Raw genomic sequence first — 23,575 nt, 5'->3', positions numbered from 1 at the left:
ACAAACGAATTACCAGCACTTAACTCTAATATGATTGCATATGAGCACTATCCCAATTAAAGTCCCAAAGCCAGAACAAGCCATTAGTCCCATTATCCAGTCCCGGTGCGCCTGGTGCTACGGCTTGACCGATGTCACTTCCACCCGTCTCGTTATATGAATGGTTCCACATTTGACGCTGATCAAACGGCGTGTCTGATACATTGGCGCCTTGCACCAACTGCTCGTTCGACGCAGGAAATACTTGAACAGACCAGTGTCAGTACCATGGATATCAAAATCCTGAACAGTGAATGTACCAACCTTTTTGTACAGATACAAGGCTCTCGTTCAGCTGCTGCGCTACTGTCAAATTCGGCCACAACCCCGTGTCCGTACCGTGTTGAGGGATGATGCTTGGCCCCTCCAATGGTGATGACTGGTGGCTGGGGACGACATCACCAGCTGTCGGAAAGGGACTGTGAGTCAGACCTTGAGATCGTCGCGTCTCCTCCGTGCCGACGTCCCGGCTGGGAGCGGCGGACGGCCTGCCCAACATGGCCTCTTCCTCCCTCCTGAGCAGCAAAGATATAAGGTTTTGGAGAACGAAGCTGCTTTGCTTCGACAGAGCTGACTGCTTGCCCAGCAATTTCTGCAGGCGAAGCACCCGGGTTATCGTCCTCTTCAGCTTCTGGGCTCTGTCAGAAAGAGGGTCCGAGAGGGCCAGAAGTATAAGCACGATCGCGGCGTGGAACAAGTTTATGGCCATAAAGGCGACAAGATGGCTTTCCCTTGCAAGCTGGGCCAGCTCGGAAAGCTCAGAAATTCGCGCCGTTCTTACAGCCGCACTTAGCCAGTACTCCGAGTTGTTGGTAGTGTCGGCAATGGCATCCGCGGCCGTGGAGCTTCCTAGGTTTCCAGTGAACGAAACGCCATGTTGCTTAGGGACGGGGGAGCCAGCCCGAGATGCCAGTGTGCATGCATTCGAGGGCGTAACCGACAAGTGGTCGACCTGTTTGGCTAGAAATGGCCGATAGAGCACTATGAGTAAGTTGTCAAAAGTCAACTGCAGCGACAAAGACTGTAAAGTATGCGCCCGAGTCTTCCAGTCATTGTTCCCGCTGGAATAGTCGTGATCGAGGTCTAGGTTTAGGTGTGGAGGTAGGCTGGTTCTCCAGGTGTGTAGCTTCTCAGTGACCTCGCTGACTAGGGAAGCGTACTCGGACTCGTATCGTTGCCTGGGGTTGTGAGTTGAAATGCAGCCAAAAACGACCTTCAACGCCGGGGATGCAATGCGGTAGAGACTGCTTAATTCGGTCTGGTATCGTGAGTATACAAGGCCAGATGCTTGTTGGCCATTGGGTATGCAAGAAAAGTACGGCGATTCGGGATACTCTTCGGGCATCTCGATGTTGAAATCTTCGTCATTGATGCTCATGGGTCGCCCATAGGAGATGGAAGCGAACCTGGCCCATGTCAGAAAATATAATGTGTCTACAGAACATGACCATGACCGGCCAGCTTACCTATCCCACGTGTAGATTGTCCACCATACTCTTTTGCGCTCTTCAATTTCGCTGGAACTTTTATGTGCAGAGACATGTCGATGTATGCCCAAGGCGTGGGATATTTTAATCGTCGCCCCTAGCAGTGCAAAGGATAGATTTGGTCGACCGTGATAGACGTGATGCGACCCCAGCAGGATGCACGTCTGCACAGCAGTAATTGATGTCTCATCCATTAGGCAGATTAGCCTGGATTCAACAATTCCCAGCAAGTCATCACTCCAGCGGCGCCAATCTTCATCTCCCTCGTGAGCTACCCGGTTCGACCTGTACCACGCACCCATGCACAGGACCATGGACAGCAACGTAAGAAACGAAGCGTCAGATTGATACGCATATCCACCCTCGACGGAGGCGAGTTGTCTTCGAAACTTTGGCTCGTATATTACCAAAGAGAACCAGTGAACTGCATCAAAGTAGTCTTCCATAAGTGTATGGATGAGCTGTCGGTTAGGGAATGGCCGTCCCAGAATCGTTGATATGGGAATGCGCGCATCACCGGCACCTGAGCGAGGGCTCTGGGAGGGGTAGTCTCCGTCAGGAATGGCAAACGTTGAACAACTACCAATGCCTTGGCTTCCAAGTCTGCTTATCTGCAGGCGATTGAGTATATTGTGCAAGACAGAAGAAGGGAAGGGGGGGTTTGGACAAAAATGCTGCCCACGTACCTTTCTCGCAATACCCATTGCAGAGTCCGTCCCAGGTACTTCTGGGGTTTCAGGTTCCGACGATTTCGACAGCGCTTCGCACCGGTCTGGTTGCGTTTCATCATGGTCCGTATCATGTTCTGATGCATGACGGCGCGTGCCAAAGAGAGATGTTGACGATGTCGTCTTGGGGTTACTTCTAGTACCTCTTAACGGAGGTTGTCTGCGGCAAAGACGTCAACGTCTAGTTAGGTTCAATATCGAGAAAGATGGATGAATGACTTTACATTCGGCGTGTCACTCTATGTCGCGCCTTGCGACTGGCAGTATCCCGAGCGCCGGTTACATGTAAGGATTCACCAACTTGTACCGGTTCGCAATCCACATCGGCGCGCAAACACAGTGAGCACGGCCGAAAAGAATCGCACTATGTTCAGCCAGTTAGCTTTCATCGCCGAGCTTGGGTTAAGTCTGGTTTGCTTACGCGAGACTTGTTGCGGCGACACCTGCGACAGGCATTGCTCACCCTTGTGGGAAGCCGCCGGGTCGAGGCCGAAGCCGAAGCCGAAACTGAAGGGGACATGGACATCTCCCCACCCGGACCCGGCGTTGATATCGATACAACTGCGCGAAACCGGTCCCGTAAAGCCTGGTCCGGTTTAATTCAGAGGTTCAGAAATGTAGTGCAGTACTATAGCCGCAACCTTGGCATTATGCCCGAGGAGAATGGTCACATGATACAGCCGTTCAGAGTATGGAACTTGACAAGCTTCTTGACTCAAGAGTCAAGACCAGGGTTTAGCGATGGGGGTAGCCTGAAAGCCCCCACTTGAATGAGAGGATCTTCATCCGGCGGATGTACATGCATATACATGGCGGACTAGACAGATGTGACGGTGGCGTTGAGGGAACATCAGCCCAGCCTGCGGTCGATCCACCGAGCATTTCACGTAGGCTTGAGTTGAACAAGATGGCTTTAATAGTGCTACAAGTCTCTTCATCGATGATAATTCCGACTTGAATGTGAGGTATTGCAATAAGTACTTGACAAATTTAATGTGCTAAACCCTTTGCCTTGGCCCTTCAAATTTTCTGAGTAGATCTTCCCACTTGATATCATCATTTTCTCGCCAGTCGGTTCGTTAAACGTTACGAAATATGACATTAACTCAACCAAGACCAAATCCAAGCCATGATCAACCAAGATTCGAAGTTGACTTGGTCAAACATCCCACTCAAATCCTAACCACAACTACTCACGACCAGAAACGAAGCCAAGCAGATCTCATAACAACAGCCACCACGGGACGGTCTTTAGTCTCAGGGAAAAGTGTTAGCCGTCCAACAAGTTGAGAACAGCAGGTTTCGGATAAAGCTAACATTGAATCCTAAATCATGTAGAACCTCTGCTTTATCCTAAAGCAACCCCAGGACACCGAATTCTCCGAACGGCAGATACCCAAAATTTCCACGCCACACGACGTCCTCATAGCCGTCAACTATACCGGCATCTGCGGATCCGATGTGCACTACTGGGAGCATGGTGCAATAGGCCATTTTGCCGTTAAGGACCCAATGGTCCTGGGTCACGAGTCTGCAGGCACAGTTGTTCGCGTTGGAAGTGCCGTGAAGTCGCTTGCGGCCGGAGACAAGGTCGCGATTGAGCCAGGCTATCCTTGCCGGCGCTGTGGTGATTGTCTAGCCGGCCGGTATAATCTCTGTCCGGACATCATCTTTGCGGCAACGCCGCCCAACGACGGTACGCTTGCTGGGTTCTGGGTTGCCCCGGACGATTTCTGCTACAAGCTGCCCGACCATGTCTCGCTTCAGCAGGGTGCTTTAATTGAGCCCCTCGCGGTTGCTGTGCACATTGTAAAGCAAGCCAATATCTCACCGGGTGCTAGTGTTGTAGTCATGGGTGCTGGTCCAGTTGGCCTCCTTTGCGCCGCAGTTGCAAGGTGCTTTGGCGCTTTCACGGTTGTCAGCGTTGATATTACTCCATCGAAGCTTGACCTTGCCAAGGCGATGGGAGCTACGCACACGTACCTCTCTAGTGGAATATCAGCCGAAGAGAATGCAAAGGCGCTGCGAGAGCAGTGCAACCTCGAGAATGGCGCCGATGTGGTTGTTGAAGCAAGTGGTGCGGAAAGTTCAATACAAGCTAGCTTACACGTTGTTAAAGTGGGCGGAACCTTTATACAGGGCGGTATGGGCAGAGCAGACATCACATTTCCGATTATGAGCATGTGTCAGAAAGAGATCTCAGCACGAGGAAGTTTTCGTTACGGGCCTGGAGACTTTGAGCTAGCTGTTGGGCTGGTGTCGAATGGTAGTGTAGATGTACAGAAGCTGGTCACGGGCGTGGTATCTTTCAAACGAGCTGAGGAGGCCTTCAAAATGGCAAAGTCGGGCGAGGCTGTCAAGATATTGATTGCAGGTCCCAATGAAGCAATGCATGTGTAGACAAGGCTAGGGAGAAATTTGCTATCTGGAAGATGGCATATTCAGCACTCGAAACACTCGACAGAAATCTCAAGTGTTGCTGGTACAAGTTCTTTGGGTGCTGTTGTTAACCAAAATGTTCTTTCATGACCTCATCATAGAACCCTAGCTTCCCATTCTCATACGACGATATGAGATAGCTCAACACGAAGCCTGCCTCATTGCTGAGACATGTAGAAAGCACATTGTCGGTGCCTTCGTACTCTCTAATTATGTCCACGTAGTGTTTCCTGTCCTCCCATTGTTGTTCTTCGTCCTCGTCCAGCGGCAGTCCCTCGTTGTTATATCTATCACCTGAGCCAAACCGAGCGGGAAGAATGTTAAGGAAACCTGGAAATGCAACTCAAGGATTAATGTATACACAGCCTTCGGCTGAATTAGCCCATTTTAAGCAAACAATAACGAGTGGTTGTGCGCTGGTGCGTACTAAAAGCTAGATTTAGATGGAGATTAAATTCTGCCAAGTGAAAATAGTCCCAAGTCTGAGACCCTCACTTTAGACCATGCTAACATCTTAACAGGCAAACCATTTATAAAGGCGATCAGACGCTCAGCCAGAAAGCCGTCAACAGCAGTTCCACGTTATCATCGTCATAAATGGATGATCCATTCCGCCCGCTGCACATTTACCACCACTTGACATCCGTAAGTTCACGAATGACATTCGACCCGCAATGGACTTCGCCGAGCGTTGCATGGTGCGTAAACCAGTCATCCACATAGACAACGGTATAACCAGCCTTGGCGTAGGCCGCATTTACCGCGGTGGCAAGCACATCTTGACCCTCGATTATCGGTCCCCATGGGTTAGGGGCAACGATCTGCTTGTTGCCCAGAACAACGCTGTTGATAGCGCCAGGGTAGAGGGTGACAGCACCTCTGTCTGCTTCCTGGCGGCCCTCCAAACTCCTTGCTGCTGCATCTTCTGGCTGGTGCTTCAAGTCCCGGGGAGGTGTGCCGGCTTCGAGAGCATTGAGCCCCTTGGGTTTCTGGGCGCGGGCCTGATCGTAGATCTGGCGGCGTTGGTTCTCGTCGCCGGAAGTCCGAATCTAAGTAACGGGCTCTTCGCGCTTTCCCTGGGCGACAGGCTTATCGTTCGCATATTTCCAAGAATTTTCAGGGTAATCTTCATAAAGAGAAGGAATGCGAATAATTTCTGCATCGGTAATACCTGTTTCTCGTTTCATAATGTTGACATTTTCCTCAGTACCTTTTGCGCAGGATTCTTGGAAGCCGGCGAAGTTGGTGATGTTTAGCAGGTCGTCTATGGTATTAGTCACACGCCATTCCGGTCCATCAGTCGGCGACTTGGGACGGGAGACAGCCATTTCCTGGCCATGGCCGGCCTGCTGAGCCTTTCGGAGCATCTCGAGGCCCGCACGCGGGTCATCCACCATCATGACCCAGCCGTGCTCGCTTTCAACGGGGAGAAACTGCATGAAACTCGTCCGTATGCTGGACGGCAAGCCACGAGGTGTCGAGCTCAATCGGAGCTTGCGTTTCCTGGGCCTCCAAGAAGGCCATCATGTGAGGCTTCGCACCCGATGAACCCATCACAGCCCGCCCCGCAGCATACGATTTGCCGTTTTGTGTATAAGGGGGCACCGTCTCCAAATTTCCCGTCGAGTCAGTAGTATTACCAGCAGCTAGATGCTGGACAGCCCCTACTGTATCAGATCTCAGGTCTTGGAAAACCTTGCGCCCGGCACTACGGTAGTCTTGCGCCGACCGTATCATAAATGTGTATGCTGATAGGACCATCAGATCCGGGGATGCTCATGTAGCCGGGCTCAAAAAAATCTTGGGCCCAAATCTCATCCGGCTGATTGCAGTTAGAAGTCTCGAATATATGGAGGGACGTGTTCAATCCCGCTTTGCTAGAAATGCCTCTGAGCTCCTCCATAAAACGCTGCTGGCCACCACCTCCGTAACCGGTTGCTGTTAGTAGTTGCTTGGCGGGCTGACCATGATGTTGTGTCAAGACGGGAGCAACGCGAAGGACTACCGAGTCTTTAGCCTCCCTCGCCCCGTCCTTTACCCTGACCTCGACTGTCGCTCTACCATCCCATCCTCCCGGACGACGAACATCACGCCCGTCAATGCCAAGTTCCAGACCAGCCTTGAGATCCTGGGCTTTGAACGTATAGTTTCGCCCGACAAAAGTCCATTGCCCGCCAGTCTTATGAAAGAGGCGGACGTTCGAGGCGGCGGCCTCGTTAGCCACGATAATTGAACCTGTAGCCGAATCGCTAAGCTCGGGATTTGACACGGTTCGAAGAGGCGCAAGATAGTTTGAGTTGCGTAGAATATCATCAGAGGCATCATGGCAGAAAGATATTCGCTTGTCTACACCGCGCAGCTCCCCATAGGCCTTGGTATATTCCGTCAGCTTCTTCTCCCACTCAGTAGTATGTAGCCTTATCACTTTCGCTTAGTTTATCGAACCAGCCCTTGGTATCCAACAGTGACATACTCTGTTCGATTCTTGGGTCTAGGACTGGCTTCTCTGGTAATGTCGTTCCAAGGAAGAAAATGTCGGCTAGCTTATCCGCGCATGGACCAGTAATCTGGGATGAGCATCGACGGTCTGTATCGACAATATTGGCCAGAAAGAGTGCGCCGGACTCTTCTGTCCACTTTTCTTTGCCTGCGAGGTCGGTGTCGCCCGTTATGTCTACCTTGCCATCACGATTGGAATCTGCCAGAATAGTTACTTTGAAGCTGTTGGTGGCTGGGGGGGGGTAGAGGCGGCCGTCTGTTTTGGAGCAGCCAGGGACTCGGTGTTGGTTGTCCTGCCTAGCACAGCCTTCATACCCCTGGGTATCCGGCGTGGGCCATCACCCTCAGGATTATAAGACGGCCCATCATCTTGCAGGGCGTAAGGTGGCCCGTCCGATTTAGGATCAGAAGTCTTGACACTCTTGACCGGCAGACCTCGAGCTACTGCACGAGTCAGGGGCAAAGCGGCTACAAGAAAATCAAGACGCATTTTCACAAAAGAAGGTCAAAAACAAGTGTGTGAAATGAGGGGCAGAATGCGGGCATTCAACAAACGAAGGACTTGAATCCCAAGATTCCTACGATCCGGGAAGATGTTGTAGTCCTAGTGTATGCAACTGACGGCTGCTATATACATCATTTTCTTTCGTACAAACGCACGCATCCTCGAAAAAGGGCACAAAAGGGCACACGCGATATTTCACCTGGCGAAGGCCTCATTCATGCGCACTGTCACATCCTACGAAAATGTGGATAACGATAAATATGCTAACATGACACATCCTAGTACCAGATCTTTCAGGCAAGCAAGCATGATGAAGAAGTGGGACATAGCTGACTTGTTCTACGTGTCGTTCTCTTTCGTAAGGCCGTAAGGGTATAGGACGCAACAGTACAACTAATAAAATTTGCATAATTGCCATTTAGTAACGAGTGTACGAGCAATAGCATGGGGTCCAAGTGAGATATCTCGAATAGTAGGAGGAAATGTCTACCAGGCTAGTTCTGTTCGTTATACTTATACCTAGTACGTAATGCAGTATTAAAATCACGATCCCTCACTTAGTTCACAGGTAGGGTTGCACAAATTGTTGGAAGTAACTACAAGAAAGCAAAGATAAAAAGTGTCGTTCCTAAGTCACAGATAGACTTTTCATCATCATACACCAGACTTCTTGCTTATACCTGGCCACCCTCTCGTGTGACCCCCGTGACATCTGGACCCCCGTGAGCTCGTCTATTCCCTCCAGTCACAGTCCTAGCGCTGCTTTAAGGCCTCGCGGCTACATAAGTATGTACTTCTATTGGTGGGGCGATTCCACCAGCCTGTGCCATGTTCCTCCAAAGTCCGCTTTCGACCCACCAACAATGCCCCGCCGCAACCGAGCTAAAGCTGCTATCCTAATGCTACATATAAATAGGTGAAATGCATTCTTGGCGACGAGTCAATCAATCGCATGAGATTATTTCGAAACAGACCTATTATTTACCACATCTGTAACAACGTAGCTTCCCTAAAGATGGGTAGATGGAGAGAGGCATGATTCAGATAGGATCAGATTCCATGCAGTGCCTTGGCCAGGGAATAACGAATCGCCATGCGACATGTTTCAATCAACCTTTGGCCCGTGAGATGGAGGCCAAAATAACATAAAGGCCATTTCCGCGACAGATGTCCTTCGCAAACAAGTATGTATATAAACCTTCCATTGTCCCAAGCCAAGAGGTTTGTTAACACGCACAGATAAAAAGTCATCATAACTCGGAACCGTTTGCAATCATTTACAATCAACGCACATTCTTACCTTTTATAATCAACCTACTTTCCTACCTTTTCAAACCAACTTATATTCTAACCACTCACTTCCAAAAATGAAGGTCAAGGCAGCCCTCGTCTCTCTCCTTGTAGGCCTCGCATCCGCCGCGCCCCAAGGAATCCAATTTCCCAAGGACAACGGCAACGGATGTGCCCAAGGAATCCCAAGCACTGCGCCCGATGGGCAGAAAGTTTGTATTGCGACGAATGGCGATATTCTTTCGCCAAAGGGTGATGTTCTTGCGTCATTCGGAAACGGTGGCAAAGACGCCGCAGCTATACCCGTCCCCAAAGGGAACAAACCTGGTTGTCCTGTACTTTTTGTAAGTGCAATAGTGGTAGTGCGCATAACAATGTTAATATATACTAACCTGCATTATGAATATAAGGACACATGCACGACATTTCCGGGGTGCGTTATAGAGGATGCCAACGGTTGTGAAATTTGTAAGCCTGGATGCGGCCCATAGTGTCGAGTCGACCGGACACGAAGGATAGCAATTGACTACAATAGCTGCAGCTATCAAATAGCTACCTGTTTAGTAGTGTTGCGAGTTTGAGACTGGCAGCTGCGGGCAACGCGGATTAAACTATAAAGGTTCCAATTGACAGCCTAACTGGTGCTCTGTAGATAGCTTTCAATCCAAGTATTCAAGGACCACTCCACTTGTCATGAAGCAGAGTAGCTTGTGATACGTTATTACGGCGGAAATAGAATTGATATGGTTACGGCTAAGCGACTAATGCTACAGTATGTTAGCAGTTCTCTAGCGCTATGCTATTTCCAAGTGCCTACGTTGGTTCCTTGTACTATGCATCAAATGGGTCGACACTGCATTGACACAAGGCTCTCATCAACTAGATCTTCAAAAATATGTCAGAAAGCTCGCGCCTTATCCCGCTTTTCATGCAACCTTGTTACGCTTTTATTCTACCCGCCATCTTGAGGCGCATCTATCCGAAGGTACCATAGGTACTACTGCTGTTTATGATAGGACATAGGCTTAGACAAGGGTTGTCACTACGACAAGAATTCATGAAAAGTATGAGAAACAAAGACGCATCTGTTAAATAAGAAATCCTAATCTTCTTGTTATTGCTTCTTACAGCTAGTTCTGCTGTATCTAAGCATTATCGCATTCCCACTCTCTATTCCTCCCAGAAAGCCTCTCCACTAGCTCTCTTATAGATTTAACAAGCCTGGTAAGCGTAAGCATACATATTGTCTTATTTCATCAACATACAATCCCTTCGACCACAGCCACCAGCTGGACCTCCAACCCAAAACAAGTCACACACCCAGCCAGTCTACAGTTCTCCCCATACAAACACAATGTATCCCACTGTTTAAGAATACGCCTCTATCCCAACCCGAAACGGCTCATCAACCCCTTCCACCAACTCCCTCGTCAAACTCTCCAACTCCTCAGGCGCCTTACTCCCAATCACGCCCGCAAACTCCGCCGCCGCAACCCTCAAACTCTTCAACAGCCCCAACACAATCGGCACAAGAACAGCGCTCGTCTTCTCCTTAGACTCCACACAAGTGTTTATCACGGCGGAGATACTCTCTATGAGGGGTCTTGCTGCGTCGGCGCAGTCACGGCCTTCCTGCAGGGAGAGGGGGGGAGATGAGCGGGCGGTTTGGGTGCGAGATTTTAGGTCCATCAGGAGGGAGGTCGTTGATGAGAGGATTGGGAGGGCGGTTAGGATGGAGCCGTTCCAGGTGGTTAGGGTGGTGTTGAGGGTTGTTGTTGAGAGGGTGATTGCTTGGAGGGACTGGAGGATTGTGTCGGGGGGTGGGGTGGATGACCAGAACATTTTAAGTTGAGTTGACGATGAAGTTGAAGATGAAGATAAAGTTGAAGTGGTGATGTGGATTTGGATGAGAATAATGGTCAGCCTACGTGGTACAATAAATGGTCTGTGCCTATTGTTCGATTCATGTCGCACATTCACTACAACGTACTGTACTTTAAGTGTGAATCTCATACTGTAATACCATCCACGCTACCGACCCTCGATGTAGCCACATACACATTGCCCTCACAAATTCCAACATTGTATTGGAACCTTGGTCGTTCACACCCTCTATGATGTCGATCTCACCGGAGCTTGGCCAGCTAGGTCCAAACATCCAGAACGCTGGCCATACTCCGCAAATCGCACCAGGCATGTGATTAATGTCGGCAACGACTAAGCCATGGGTAAAGCTCTTTTGAGATGTCAGCCGCACAGATTTTCGGCCGCCAAGGGGATTGTACGTGTGGTGGTCTACGCCAAGGAACACCGCGCCTCCTGAGTCGGAAGCAATGCCATCCCGGAAAGCGGTTTCACGGTCGACGTATCGTACATATCCATGAGTCGGGTCCGGCTCCGTGAAAAAGTCGAAGTCGGAGAAGAAATTGGAGGCGTCATACGTCGTATCAAGCCTATATGCCCCTCTGGCGTGTCCTGCGATCGGGAAATACGCACTAATGATTGTAAAACCAAGGCGACAAGCGCCCTTCATTGCCAGTCAGAGATTCCGACCATGAATAATGATATCTGCCTGGTCGTGAGACCACCCTGTGCTGCACCAAAATACAAACCATAGAGGAATACTCATGCTTAAGTGTTGCAAGATATGCTCTTTACATAAGCGGACAGCCCCTGGCCTATTGTCTATTATACTTATTGGTCCCGGTTTTTTGACGTGTGAATCTCATAAATATATAATATAAGCTCCTATAAAATAAACAGATAACAAGAAACAGGGCATTTCCTTAACCTTTACCGAGTGCCGGCCTTTGGACGAGAATCTTGATTTCAACTACATAATCGTAGAGAGCAGGTACAGCACAGTACTGTAATCTACCACATTATTACTTTTGCTGTTGTCACTAAGCGTTCCGCAGTCCCCCAGATTAACATAATGGTTGCCTAACCTACGGCATGCTCGTATTAAACCTCGTGCGTTCCCATTCTTCGTCAAAACTTAGCATCCGCTTAAGAACTCGTCTCTCCGCAGCCCATTCTTATATCGCCTTATAATCCCTGCACATCTGTGTAACATAGATAGCAGGATACGCATAATACTGCCTCTTATTCGCATGAGAAGCAAACTTTTGTGGCGTGATGTCGCTAGGGCACATAATTAATTGTCTTAGAGCATTAATGCAGTAATCTGTTTAATATTAGTCCCAGATTATTTAACCCCTAGAGGGAGTACAAATGTATACCAACGTGTAGTGCGTTCACTGTGTTATAATTTAACTTTCCGTTTGTCTATTCGGCCTGGTTAGGATACACATCCATATATACCCACTTTTAATGAGATTTAGGCAGTGCAAGTCATAGAATACCTAAAGCTGCACTAAGTAGAGGCGCGGAGTCTTGGGGGCAGCCTGGGTCTTATTTAAGAGCTTTGAAGCCTCGTCTTGGGAGATAACGCTGACCATGCCAGCTATAAATCGTGGTTACTAGTTAGCAAAGAATATTCACAAATGATGGATATCATATTTCCTAAGCTTTAATGCAGACTTGGAAGGCGTTTACTTCACCTACCGTCGTAGAGATTTTCCCATAAGGAGTCAACTCGCGTCGTGTTAGTCCCAAGGTATAGGCTTCTATTGTCAAAATACAGCGTGCTTGTTACCATATTGTATGCCATAGTATTCCTAGCTAGAGCTATTTCTTTAGTTAGCTAATACACTTTTGTGAGAGCTCCTATTAAACATTAAACCTACACTATATTTCTGGAATAGGAATCTTAGTGTTATAGATAATGCCGGCAGCCACCAAAAGGCACACAGATTCCAGCACGATAAGGGCATACAGAATTAACTGCTGCTTGCTGGCTCTTATCCTATTCTGTGGCGCGGATACAGAGATTGCAGGCAGCATGGCTGTGGCTTTATCCTCTAGAACCTAGGAGCTCCTCGGAGACCTTAAGGGGTGTTTCGCTTCATAGTTGTTCATAGCGGCTTTCTGGTGCCAGAGGCTTTGCAGACCTTTCAGCTAATTCCTGCGCCAGAAAGATTATAGACAATTCAGCTATCAAAAAGCAAGAGCGAGGGCCAATTCTCAAGGAGCATAACTGGGTCTCCTTCTTTTCGCCGGACACACGCGAGATTGTTTCAGTAAATACCCGAACATGACACGCAGTACCGACTGTATTTGGCATGTTTAGCAAATTTGCTGTACAGTAGGATTCTCCTCACATTTCCGTTCCAAAAACGCGAATCCGTTGCGTCGCACAAAGTTCCCTTCGCTGCCTGGTCTTGGTTTTAATTGTGTGTATTGAGCCGTCCCGACCCACGAGCCGAGAGAACCTTCCCTGTTAGTTGTAAACTGCGTTGTTGGTCAAAAGTTCCTGCGGCTCATGATGCTGCCCATTGAGGTTTCCTTGCAGCCAATTCTTCATGGGGGTACGTACGTACAGTAGTGTATCTAGCGGGTGATATCTTTTTTTGTCTCCTCATTTTCCAATGCGTTGGCGAGGTTGGACTTTGCATCGCCTGCTGGTCCTGCTTCACACAATCCGACGAAGTCTTCCCTCGCTGCCGACAATAGCTACTGGTGTTATTGCTTCACGACGCAACGCTGTACAGTAACTGAACTCTTCCATCGCCCTATACATGCACCTGCCAGATCATTTACGGTCTTGTTCGATATTGACGCACGCAATCAGAACCTTTAACTTCGGAATGCAAGATTCTTCGAGGCCAGGATCAATTCCTCCAGCTCTGAAGCCCGGGGGAACCATCGCATTCATCTCGCCGTCCGCCCGCCTCAATACGAGGCTACCTGCTGCCATATCTCGCGCGAGATCGGTTCTACTCGCACGAGGGTATAAAACCCGTGTCTTTTTCAAGGAGGATTCGGACCTGAGCTCCTCCGTAACCAATAGGCTCGCAGAGATTCGTGACGCCTTTTTTGACGCTGAGGTTTCCGCCGTTATTTGCACTATAGGCGGGGGAACTTTCACCGAGCTTCTACCATCCTTATGTAGCGATAAAGAACTATGTGCCCACATTCGGAAGCACCCCAAGATTGTGGTCGGGTCCTCTGATATGACTGGACTGCACTGGTTCTTGAACGCGCATGCCAAACTACAAACGTTTTATGGGCCCAGCGCCATCCCGGAGCTTGGAGCAAATGGTGACATCGCTAAGAAGACTTCCCCTCTTGCGTTTTGCGTTCAATATCTGCTCGAAGCAATTGCAACGCCGAAACCGCTCGGTGATATGCCGCGCTCGCTCTTCTATGCTCCCGAGGCTCCCGCCTATTTTGCTGATCCTAACTCCGTCAAAGAGCAAGCCGTTGTTTCAACACCTGGATGGCGATGGCTACGCAATGGAAAAGCACAGGGTCGTCTTTTCGGCGGGTGTCTGACGGTTGTAGTACGGTTGAATGGAATGAGTGACATAAGACCAGATTGGGAAGACCGCATCATATTCCTCGAGACTTCTATGGGCGAAGAAAGCAGAGACCTGGACGTTGTGCGGACCGCGTTTGCTGACTTAATTGCCCAGGGCGTCTTTGAGAAGCCTGCAGGACTGGTGCTTGGGCGTCCCTTTGGATATGACTCCGATGAACGAAGGAAGGAGTTCGAAAACGTTTTCTGGGAGGGCCTATGCCTCATTCCGAGCCAGGACTTCCCCGTTCTTTGCAACGTGGATTTTGGTCATACCACACCAATGGTAACGCTGCCATATTACGCAATGGCCGAGCTTGATTCGGAAAATAATCGGTTCGCCATTTTAGAGGCTGGAGTAGCATGAATCCTTGCTTCCAATATCGCATAATAGATGCGTGGTCTGGGGCAAATTTGGCACATGTTTACATGCAATACTTAGGTACACCGATTAGATGAGTGATTTTTGACTGAATTCAAAGCCGATGGCATTACAGTATAGCGTGAGTCAAGTCTGATCGCCTCTCATCTGTGATAGTCACCGCTCAATAAACATCTCAGTCATAACGCTATGTATCCCCAACGCCACGCAATGCATCCCGTTTGCCAAACACCAAAATCACACATCAACACCCCCATCCAACCCCTTCACAATCAAATAACTCGTCCCCGCCGCCAAAACCCCAATAACAAGCGTCTGCACCGCGCCCCAAACACCCGCCCTATGCTCCCCCATCGCCACCCAATTCTTGCCATACCCAAACACCAGCAAAACCACCACCGTCACCGCAACACTCACCATCAGCGCCTCCCTCACACTCGCCATCACAAAATACGGCACCATGGGAATCAGCCCGCCGACAAAGTAGCTCACTCCCATGGTTAGCCCCGAAATCCACGCCCGATGCACATCCGGGGCCTCCATCTTCAGCCCGAAATCCATCTTGAAGCGCACCCACTGGGATTGGTTTGCGCACAGCTCATCTACCAAGGGGGTGGCTGCCGCCCGTGACACGTGGTACTTTTCGAGGATGTTGTAGATTTCGGAGCGCTGTTCCGCTAGACAGCTTGGTTTGTGGGCTTTTTCCTCTTGGGATGTGTAGGTGTCGCGCTCGGTGGCGGCGGCGAGGTACGCGCCCAGGCCCATGGATATCATGCCGGAGAAGAGTTCGGCGAGGCCGCCTATGATGACGAGTTTGGTGCTGCCGAGGCTGGAGAGGCCGGCTGTGAGGGCGAAGGGGACGGTGAGACCGTCTGAGAAGCCGATGATGATGTCGCGCAGGATGGGGCCATAGTCGTAGCGGGTGTGGGACAGAGGGGGTTCTATGGATTTGGAGTCGTAGGCTGGGAAGGGGTTTTCTGTGGGAGGTTCTATGAGGGGGGATGATTCTGTTGGCGACATTTTGGCTTGTGTGTAGTACTTGATGTGTAGTAATTTGGTGGTGAGCACAGAAAGGTGAATGGTGTGATGGAAGATATATTGACTTTGTTGAACTTGAGGTGAAAGACAAGGCCCCGACCATTTATGTCTTCACCCTAAACACTGTCCACCAATCCCAAAGCTCGCAATTCAATAATGAACAACATCCTTTCCATTTTTGCACTCTTTTGGGAAGAGATGACGAACCAATGCAGCCAAAACCGCTGTGTAAGTCAAGTTGCTGCGAGGGAACGAGCAAGGGTGGCGTCAGATCGGCCAATCAGAAGCGTTGTTTTAGTCAGCGTCAGGTAACGCCCCTATGGTAATGCACCGACAGGCACACTTCGCGTAAGCCTCTCGCATCGATCTGACCGTGCTGGGAGTGGGTAAAATTGGATCCCGGCTCGGAGATCGAGTTGGTTGCAACGGTGTGCCTGGTTGACTTTGGCCGTTGTGGTTGCCGTTGGAACGGCGAATTGACTCGGTTGAAGGCGGAGTTCGGGGTATTGAGCTGCTTTGTTTTCGGGCGACTTTGACTGTAAGTCTTCAATGGCACAGAACCCTTGAACCCTTACAGTTAGTGCCAGTCACACACCGTTGTGTTGATGCGTCTGTCATCAGCTTGGTGGCCGCCGGTCTCCGTGTATGAAGAAGCAGCTGTCGTAGTAACAACCCGCTGCGAATCCGTCAAAAGAAATTTCCCAGCTCAACCAGTTGTAAATTCCGTCAAACATGACCATGCTGATTGCGTCAACCCATCTCATCCGGCCAAACCAGCAAATCGTCCATCTCCAACCCCAAATCCACCAACGGGCTCCCACTCCCACCACTCGCTCCAACCGACACCAACCCCGAACTCACGCTCACACTCTCCGTCGAGCCATCCGTCTCCAAACCCATATTCCAAAATCCCAGCCCAAAAGCTCCATCCAACTGCCCATCCCACAACCCCCCAACTCCCGCCGCGTCTCCCCACGCCACCCTCTCGTTCTTCAGATACTCAAACGGCGTGACGCCAACCGTCCGCTTAAACACCCTGTGGAAATGCCACTTCGACAGCCCAGACTTCTTCGCCATCTGGCTCAAGCTCAGTCTCTTCCCCTCACCCGTCACAGCCTCCTCCAGGACAAACTTGCGAATCTGCTGCACCGCCCGCTCCTCAGGCATGAATCCCTCCATCTCGGGCTTGCATCTCTTACATGCTCTGAATCCGGCGTTCTGTGCTTCAGCTCCAGTAGAGTAAAAGGTAACGTTTGAGCGACGGGCCAATCGGGCCTTGCAGATGGGGCGGCAGTACACTTTGGTGGTTTTCACGGCGTATACGAAGAAGCCGTCTGCTACGGCGTCACGGGTCTGTACAGCTTGCCAGCGGGAGTCGTCGTCGTCGAAGAGTGTTAGTTTGGGCGTTGGATGCATGATGGGTTGTTTTAGGGACATCATTGTGGTGTTGATGGTGGTGATGTCTGAGTAATGTGGTGAATGGCGTGAGGTTGTTCATATACGTAGATGGATAATGTGGGGCGTTGCTCGCAATGTGACCAATTACGATATCTGGAGCAACGACAAATCATGACTTCAGGAGCAACTTCACGCAAACATCCCATCAAAGAAAATGACCTAGGGGTCATTTAATCCGGCAAAAGGGAACCCTCCGCAGATGCAGAGACATGGCAGAAGTTATATTCCGTCGACACATCCCATCCCATTCTTCGCTTCCTAAACACTCCAGACCCGCGCCTGAACTTATTCCAAACTGAGCAACACTCCCTACCCACAACTTCTTCAGTGGTCAAGAAGCGGAGTACTACGAAAGGTAGGTCTGGGCGTAGAAATCCTCAAAACTGACTTCCCTGTACTCAAGTCCATGATGAATGGCTTGAGATTTCTTCGTTATTTGGGCCTGATTCTAGCATTTTCCCACACAGACTTGAAGGTTTGCCTGCGGATTTGCAGGTTTTCGAGACTGAGAGGATGGAGGCAAGCAGGTGCTGTATAAGTTGCGACTCATCCCTGACACAACGACGACTGGAATCCCAAGCTTCAACGATAGTGTTAGGGATGAAATTAGGCAGACGAGGGACGAAAACGCTGACAGTGAGCATTGCGAGCAGTTGGACGTCATTTAAGTTCTGTTTGGAGCCACACCTACTCCCCGAACTTTTGTCGATGCTCCTGGACGGGTCAATTGACCACTTTGACTGACGCTCCCGGGATTGAAGCGCCTGTCACGGGATAAGAGCATCTTCACTGGCCACAGCGGACCGTTGCGACGCTGGCACGGGATGACAATGGATGACATGGAAGCAGAAGTACATTTGCAGACGCGGAGGTAGTTGTCTCGACTCTTTGTCGCCATGTCTGTGCTTTGCTTGCTATTGATCCCGCCCCGACAGCACACCCAGAAGCACAAGCAATCTCGAGAAAAATAACAACAGCAGCAACAACATGTCTCCTCCTATGGCTGTTCATCCACCGCCTCCCCCTCTGGCCCTCCGTCCCCGGCGCCACCATCACCCGCAAGCGTTCTGTCCGTTCGTCTAGCCGTCCACGTTGTTGCTTTGGATACTTTCTCTCCGTGTTGAGGCCTTGTGAGGTCTGATGACAGAGCGAAGATGGATGGGGAGCGAGGAGGAAAGACGGCTCTAGGGGGTCACTTGAAGAATGGCCGAAATAGAAGCAAGGAAGATTGATTGAGCAAAATAGACTCCACAGACGTGTCGACGGCGTTACGGAAAGGTGGTGCGGATGGCGGCGGTACGTAAGTATGCACAAATATACACAAATACAGACTAATGCAACAAATACAGGCGGATATATACAGCACATGCAAATACGTTCAAACACACGCGAATATGGAGAAATTCAGTCAAATATGAGAAAGACAAAAGAAAACCTGAATTCACTATAACTCCAACTGCTATGAAATGCCCTGCCCTCCCAACACATGGCCCCGCCCCCCCGGGGTAAATTCCCCCTTCCTCCAGCTATCCCCGGAACCCATTCGTCACACCCCTCATCAAATGATCCGGGTTGATATGCCCCTCGTTCAGCAGCTCTTGGTTCAGAAGCTGCTGATACATGGCCCTCTGAGTCATGAAGCGTTGCTGCATAGACTCATCGATTGGGCCTTGGCCGACGATCCCTTGCTGCTGCAGCTGTTGGGTCATGAGAGGCTGGTTGGTGTACCCTTGTTCTATGAGCTCCTTGTTCATGAGCCTGTGGTTCTCAGCCGCTTGGTCCAGAAGCTGTTGCTCTGCCTGCTGCTGCTGATGCTGCTGTTGATGGTGATGATGGTGGTGATGGTGGTGCTGGTGGTGCTGGTGGTGCTGGTGGTGCTGGTGGTGGTGCTGTTGCTGTTGCTGTCGCTGTCGCTGTTGCTGCCGCTGCTGCTGCTGCTGTTGCTGGTGGTGGTGCCGCTGCCCTTGGTTCATGGGCTGGTTAACATAGCTGAGGCTAAGAAGCCTCAGGTCAACACAGCCTTGCTCTTCAGGGCCCTGGTTAGTGCGGCCACGGACAGGAGGCCAGACCTCGCTGTCCATGCCGGCAGGGCCAGCGTTCACAGTCTCAGGGAGCTCCAGCACCCCAAGGTTCAAACCAACCAACTTCCCCTTGGTTGGCTCTTGAGCCACCTCTGTTGGTGGTTCGTCTGCCCTTGGCTCTCGTCCCAGGATGCAGTCAGCAAGATACTCCCCTTGCCTGACCTGCTCAAAAAAGGTGCCTCGCTCGTCAGTCATGTAATCTACGTACTCGAAATACATGATGATAAAGAGGTGCCAGTGAAATAAGTAATGTAAATAATAAAAAAAAAGGGCTGTTCAATCCTGATGGTGGTGCCACAAAGAGAGCGTACGAACAATGTCCCAAGGCTTGATGCAAACAAAGCTGATCACGTACAAAGCGTGTACAGATGATGTTCAGATAATGTGAAAGAGGTAAATGAAGCTGATGACACTGGGAGGAAGCTGTTCGTGGGGAGACCTGAAGAACGGCATGGGAAGGGTTGTTATATACAGAATGGGAGAGGACATTAAGTTTCTGTTTACCAGACTTGAAACTTTTGAAGCGTCCGGTGACTTGTTTTTGGAGCTTTTCAACTTTAAAACTGATCACGATGTATTCCTTACAGAGGTGTGTGAGTATACGCGGGCCTAAATCGTTCTCCGGAGGTACTTAACGCTGAGTACTGAGTTTGCGCGGGGACTTGACGATGATCTACTTCGGTACACGAGGAGGCAGTATACCTGGACAAGTTTTCTCTTTCGGGTCGAGATGATGAATGGGAGTTTCTTAAGGTTCTACCGATCTTGTCTCCTCCATCCACCGAGTCTTGTTTGGGGGATAAGGTTCTTCATCCTCCTCTGGATCCTTCTTCTATGCGACGCCGTCTAATGTGTCTTCATAACACACTCGCATCACATTCCCATTATGCTTCGGCGCAAATTCCACGCAATCGTTTGAACTCGGGGCGCCAATCTTGAGCTGTTGGCACGGTTGGCAACTATAGCTGTTGAGTACGTTGTGCGTTACATCGCAACGAACGTGGACGTTGAACGGCCATGGAGATAGATCGTTACGACTCTGGGGGTAGGTCAATTGGGAGGTGCAATGGACTGCGGGGTGGGTTCAGCCAAAGTTGTTTAAGCTTAAGTTTAATCCTATGCTAATGGCTGGTCAAAGTATGTACGCACGAGAACACTGGGTAGATTTAAGGTTACCAATAGATCTTACGGATGATACTAAACAGGATAGTCACTGAAGGGAGTGTGGTGCCAAGCAGTAGCCAGGTAGCGCGGATCATAAACGACAGATATATCCTCAATTTAGGCTTTTGCCCCAGGGAGGCCGTCAATGGACTTGATCGATTGAGCCTAATCCTATCCAATGCTTTGACAATTAAACCTGTGAGAGAGATGGTCACCCTCTAAGATGGGAACCTCGCTTGAAAACTGAATTAAGAGACCCGAGCAGACCTGGTCATTTGCTTGGTCGCATGCATGTCACAACGTTATTGGGAAGTCAAGGCTGGACAGGGTAACGGAACATGTGAGGTGTAGACGGTTGAACAACGTACCTAGGCGGGTAGGTAGTTACAGTTCTAAGCGTTAACTCACTTTAGCAAATGCAAGTACGTGCTCAAGTGGCTCCAGTTAAAGTTGTTCAGGCTAGGTTTAATCCTATGACAATCGATGGTGGTGAAAAGTATGTACGTAAAGAACATGTCAGACTTGGAAGGTTACCAAGTCGTAGGTACACGTTCGAAGAGTCAATTCAATGTATTAAATGCAATTAGACGCTTCGTGGACACAGTAAACATCATTCAAGCAAGTTTAACCTTACATGTACTCACCACAGCTAGGCTTCTAGATCATAATAAGCGTTAGGTTGGATCCCTAACAGCACTGTTAGTTTCTTCGTTTGGCCCAGTTAAGTTAGTGATCAATCATCCATGTATAAGAACATACCAGGCGGGAACAGGTACCAAACAGTAGGTAGATAGCTAGAGTTCTAAGAGCCAATTTAATTTAAAATGCAACTACGTGCTAGGTGGATATAGTAAAAGTTACTCAAGTAAGTTTAAACCCATGTACCAACCATAGTTAGTCTCTGGGTTATACTGGAGGTTGGGCTCGATTCCTAACAGTTCTATCAGCTTCTACGCTTTAGCTCAGATTCGACAATGCAGCCACTTCTTGACTGCCTCTAGTCCAGGCGTTTGTTTGGTGACCACGCTAGGAGCAAATGATTAAGTCTGTCTCATATCACGTTTGGCCTAACATGCCTCAGCCAGTACAACCAGACGTTACGGTCCTCCCTGACCTGCCAGTGGCGCTGTGAGGGGGGCGCAACGCAGCAGATGACCAAATTCATCCGCAATTCCCAATCCTAGGGCTACACCATTTCTCTTCCCAGAGAGCAACTGTCTTCCTGATCGGCTCAGTGTGAAGGTATTTGTTAGGACCAAACTGGCGTGGTCAAACCCGTACAGGAGCCCCTTTGGGAGAATCCCCAGTTCCGGACCTACTTGCCGTCTATCACCCAGGCCACCTAGGGCGTCGCCTCCGACTATTCCCCATTTAACAAGACCATTCTGTTTAGAATCATCTGCAGTAGCTTGGTGATGACCTCCACTAGCTTCATCTACGTATGACACGGGTGGTGTGGACGGTAACCAAATCGTCGGCAGATAGCTACAGTCCCAAGTCAACTCAGTTCAGGAAATGCAACTTAGTGCTAGGTGGATACAGTAAAGGTTACTCAAATAAGTTTAATTCTACGTGCCAACTACAACTGGCCCTTTAGTGACAATGGGATGAGGTTTAATTCCTGACAGCGCTATCAATTTCCTCCTTTGGCTCAGTTGATCTAGTGACAAAACGTGTACGTAGTAACAGAAGCGGCATGGACGGTTGACAAACATAGGCAGATATTACAATTCCAAGCTACCTCAGTTAAGCGAATACAACTTAGGTGCCTCCCTGGCTCCAGTTAAGTTGCTAGGAGGCAGAGCTTAATCTTGCCAAACAGCGACGACGCAGCACACACAACTGTGCCAAACGAAGATACCAACAGCGCTGATTTGAATCGAACGAATCTTCATTGCACAGAAGGTCATGCACATACGAGCTCAACCCCCTGACATGTCACAACACAAGACCGGCAACACCAGCACATAGACAAACTTTCGTAGATGTATCTTTAACCCACCTCACTTTAACAACACCGATCCGTCAGTTCATCAAAACCAGCATTTACCCACCTTCCACCACGAAACAAAGTTGAGCCTTCCAGAAGCAATGCTACATTCAGTAACCCCCCACATCAAGACAGCATGGATATCAACACACCCACCATACCTTCATCTACTCAACCACCACACCTCATCCTTCCTTCACGCCTCAACGCCATCATCCTCAGGAACCCACCCCCTCGGCCTCTCACTCCCCCTCACCACAAGCCCATACCCCAACCTCTCCACCTTCCTCACACTCTGCCTCATCGCGTCCATCTTGCTCCTATACTCCTTCCCCGGCACCTCCTCCAGCATCTCAAACGCACACCCCAGCTCCTGAATATCGCCCAGTATATTCCTCTCGTCCTTCCCACCCAACATCTCCCCATTCTGCGCAGACGTCACCGTCGCAAAGCGCATCATCTCGCCAAAAAGATCAAACACACCGTACATGTAGTCCCCGTGCGTGAGCGACACCGGCGTAGATTCCTGCGCTTCCTCCACCGTAATCAGCGTCTGGTGGCGGAGGTAGTGCGCAAAGGAGAGTGCCTCCACGAGTTCTTCTAGACAACGCAGCTGCCAGGCGTATCTGTGGCGGTTCAGGGACTGGAGGTCCGGGGCGATGGAGCGCAGGAGTTTGCTGATGTCGGACATGCGTGACGCGATGTCTTTTTCTGTGGAGGCCGGAAGGTCCTGGTTGATGTGTTTGACGCTGCGTGTGTGAGTTTTACGTTGCTGTGTGTCGGGGTGGTCTTACCGTTGGAGGGCGAATATGCTGTGGTGGTTAGTATTTAGTGTGAGATGGAAATGACGGAAACTTACATCTTTTTGCTTTGCGCAGTCACGTCTCTTGATGCTTTGACGATTCGCTCTTTTCTGTCGTAGTGCTCGTCTAGCTCGTCGCGAAAGGATTCAAACATGTCGTGGAATCTGCCGCGTGCATCTCCTGGTTTGCGCGCATTGCCGTCTCGATCTCGTTTGATTCCTGTCATTGTGCATCAATTGGATTTGTATGTGAT

At 49.9% G+C, this 23,575-nt stretch overlaps 11 protein-coding genes across 11 annotated transcripts; 3 read left to right on the top strand and 8 right to left on the bottom strand.

Annotated features, from left to right (window-relative positions):
• Window positions 1-25: 25 nt before the first annotated feature.
• On the bottom strand, window positions 26-2,710 carry VFPPC_11094 (fungal specific transcription factor; the record flags this gene model as incomplete). The annotated part of the gene is made up of 6 exons (XM_018289362.1): window positions 26-243; window positions 304-1,445; window positions 1,506-2,137; window positions 2,213-2,414; window positions 2,538-2,618; window positions 2,676-2,710. The coding sequence occupies 6 exons, from the start codon at window positions 2,708-2,710 to the stop codon at window positions 26-28; spliced, it is 2,310 nt and encodes a 769-aa protein (XP_018140217.1).
• Window positions 2,711-2,904: 194 nt separating this feature from the next.
• Window positions 2,905-4,654, top strand: VFPPC_11095 (sorbitol dehydrogenase; the record flags this gene model as incomplete). The annotated part of the gene is made up of 2 exons (XM_018289363.1): window positions 2,905-2,943; window positions 3,593-4,654. 2 exons carry the CDS (start codon window positions 2,905-2,907, stop codon window positions 4,652-4,654), a joined length of 1,101 nt encoding a protein of 366 aa, XP_018140218.1.
• A 665-nt stretch (window positions 4,655-5,319) lies between these two features.
• On the bottom strand, window positions 5,320-6,090 carry VFPPC_16361 (protein-arginine deiminase type-4; the record flags this gene model as incomplete). Its single annotated transcript, XM_018294114.1, has 2 exons — window positions 5,320-5,706; window positions 5,752-6,090. The coding sequence occupies 2 exons, from the start codon at window positions 6,088-6,090 to the stop codon at window positions 5,320-5,322; spliced, it is 726 nt and encodes a 241-aa protein (XP_018140219.1).
• A 311-nt stretch (window positions 6,091-6,401) lies between these two features.
• On the bottom strand, window positions 6,402-7,682 carry VFPPC_11096 (peptidylarginine deiminase; the record flags this gene model as incomplete). Its single annotated transcript, XM_022428741.1, has 3 exons — window positions 6,402-7,117; window positions 7,167-7,391; window positions 7,508-7,682. 3 exons carry the CDS (start codon window positions 7,680-7,682, stop codon window positions 6,402-6,404), a joined length of 1,116 nt encoding a protein of 371 aa, XP_022284186.1.
• A 1,382-nt stretch (window positions 7,683-9,064) lies between these two features.
• VFPPC_11097 (hypothetical protein) lies at window positions 9,065-9,539 on the top strand (the record flags this gene model as incomplete). The annotated part of the gene is made up of 3 exons (XM_018289365.1): window positions 9,065-9,331; window positions 9,398-9,455; window positions 9,523-9,539. The coding sequence occupies 3 exons, from the start codon at window positions 9,065-9,067 to the stop codon at window positions 9,537-9,539; spliced, it is 342 nt and encodes a 113-aa protein (XP_018140221.1).
• A 4,157-nt stretch (window positions 9,540-13,696) lies between these two features.
• On the top strand, window positions 13,697-14,773 carry VFPPC_11100 (peptidase u61 ld-carboxypeptidase a protein; the record flags this gene model as incomplete). The annotated part of the gene is made up of 1 exon (XM_018289367.1): window positions 13,697-14,773. One exon carries the CDS (start codon window positions 13,697-13,699, stop codon window positions 14,771-14,773), a length of 1,077 nt encoding a protein of 358 aa, XP_018140224.1.
• Window positions 14,774-15,025: 252 nt separating this feature from the next.
• VFPPC_11101 (protein CCC1) lies at window positions 15,026-15,808 on the bottom strand (the record flags this gene model as incomplete). The annotated part of the gene is made up of 1 exon (XM_018289368.1): window positions 15,026-15,808. One exon carries the CDS (start codon window positions 15,806-15,808, stop codon window positions 15,026-15,028), a length of 783 nt encoding a protein of 260 aa, XP_018140225.1.
• Window positions 15,809-16,576: 768 nt separating this feature from the next.
• On the bottom strand, window positions 16,577-17,242 carry VFPPC_11102 (metal binding domain of Ada family protein; the record flags this gene model as incomplete). Its single annotated transcript, XM_018289369.1, has 1 exon — window positions 16,577-17,242. One exon carries the CDS (start codon window positions 17,240-17,242, stop codon window positions 16,577-16,579), a length of 666 nt encoding a protein of 221 aa, XP_018140226.1.
• Window positions 17,243-17,682: 440 nt separating this feature from the next.
• On the bottom strand, window positions 17,683-17,928 carry VFPPC_16363 (hypothetical protein; the record flags this gene model as incomplete). The annotated part of the gene is made up of 1 exon (XM_018294116.1): window positions 17,683-17,928. One exon carries the CDS (start codon window positions 17,926-17,928, stop codon window positions 17,683-17,685), a length of 246 nt encoding a protein of 81 aa, XP_018140227.1.
• Window positions 17,929-18,810: 882 nt separating this feature from the next.
• On the bottom strand, window positions 18,811-19,584 carry VFPPC_11103 (ZIP zinc transporter domain-containing protein; the record flags this gene model as incomplete). The annotated part of the gene is made up of 1 exon (XM_018289370.1): window positions 18,811-19,584. The coding sequence occupies one exon, from the start codon at window positions 19,582-19,584 to the stop codon at window positions 18,811-18,813; it is 774 nt and encodes a 257-aa protein (XP_018140228.1).
• Window positions 19,585-22,715: 3,131 nt separating this feature from the next.
• On the bottom strand, window positions 22,716-23,548 carry VFPPC_14871 (translin-associated protein X; the record flags this gene model as incomplete). The annotated part of the gene is made up of 3 exons (XM_018292639.1): window positions 22,716-23,268; window positions 23,314-23,331; window positions 23,379-23,548. The coding sequence occupies 3 exons, from the start codon at window positions 23,546-23,548 to the stop codon at window positions 22,716-22,718; spliced, it is 741 nt and encodes a 246-aa protein (XP_018140229.1).
• Window positions 23,549-23,575: the final 27 nt, after the last annotated feature.

The sequence above is a fragment of the Pochonia chlamydosporia genome, chromosome 6, assembly GCF_001653235.2.
Source record: "Pochonia chlamydosporia 170 chromosome 6, whole genome shotgun sequence".
Lineage (NCBI taxonomy): Eukaryota > Fungi > Ascomycota > Sordariomycetes > Hypocreales > Clavicipitaceae > Pochonia > Pochonia chlamydosporia.
Note: the sequence above shows the minus strand (reverse complement) of the source record. Positions and strands in the feature narration are given on the sequence as shown.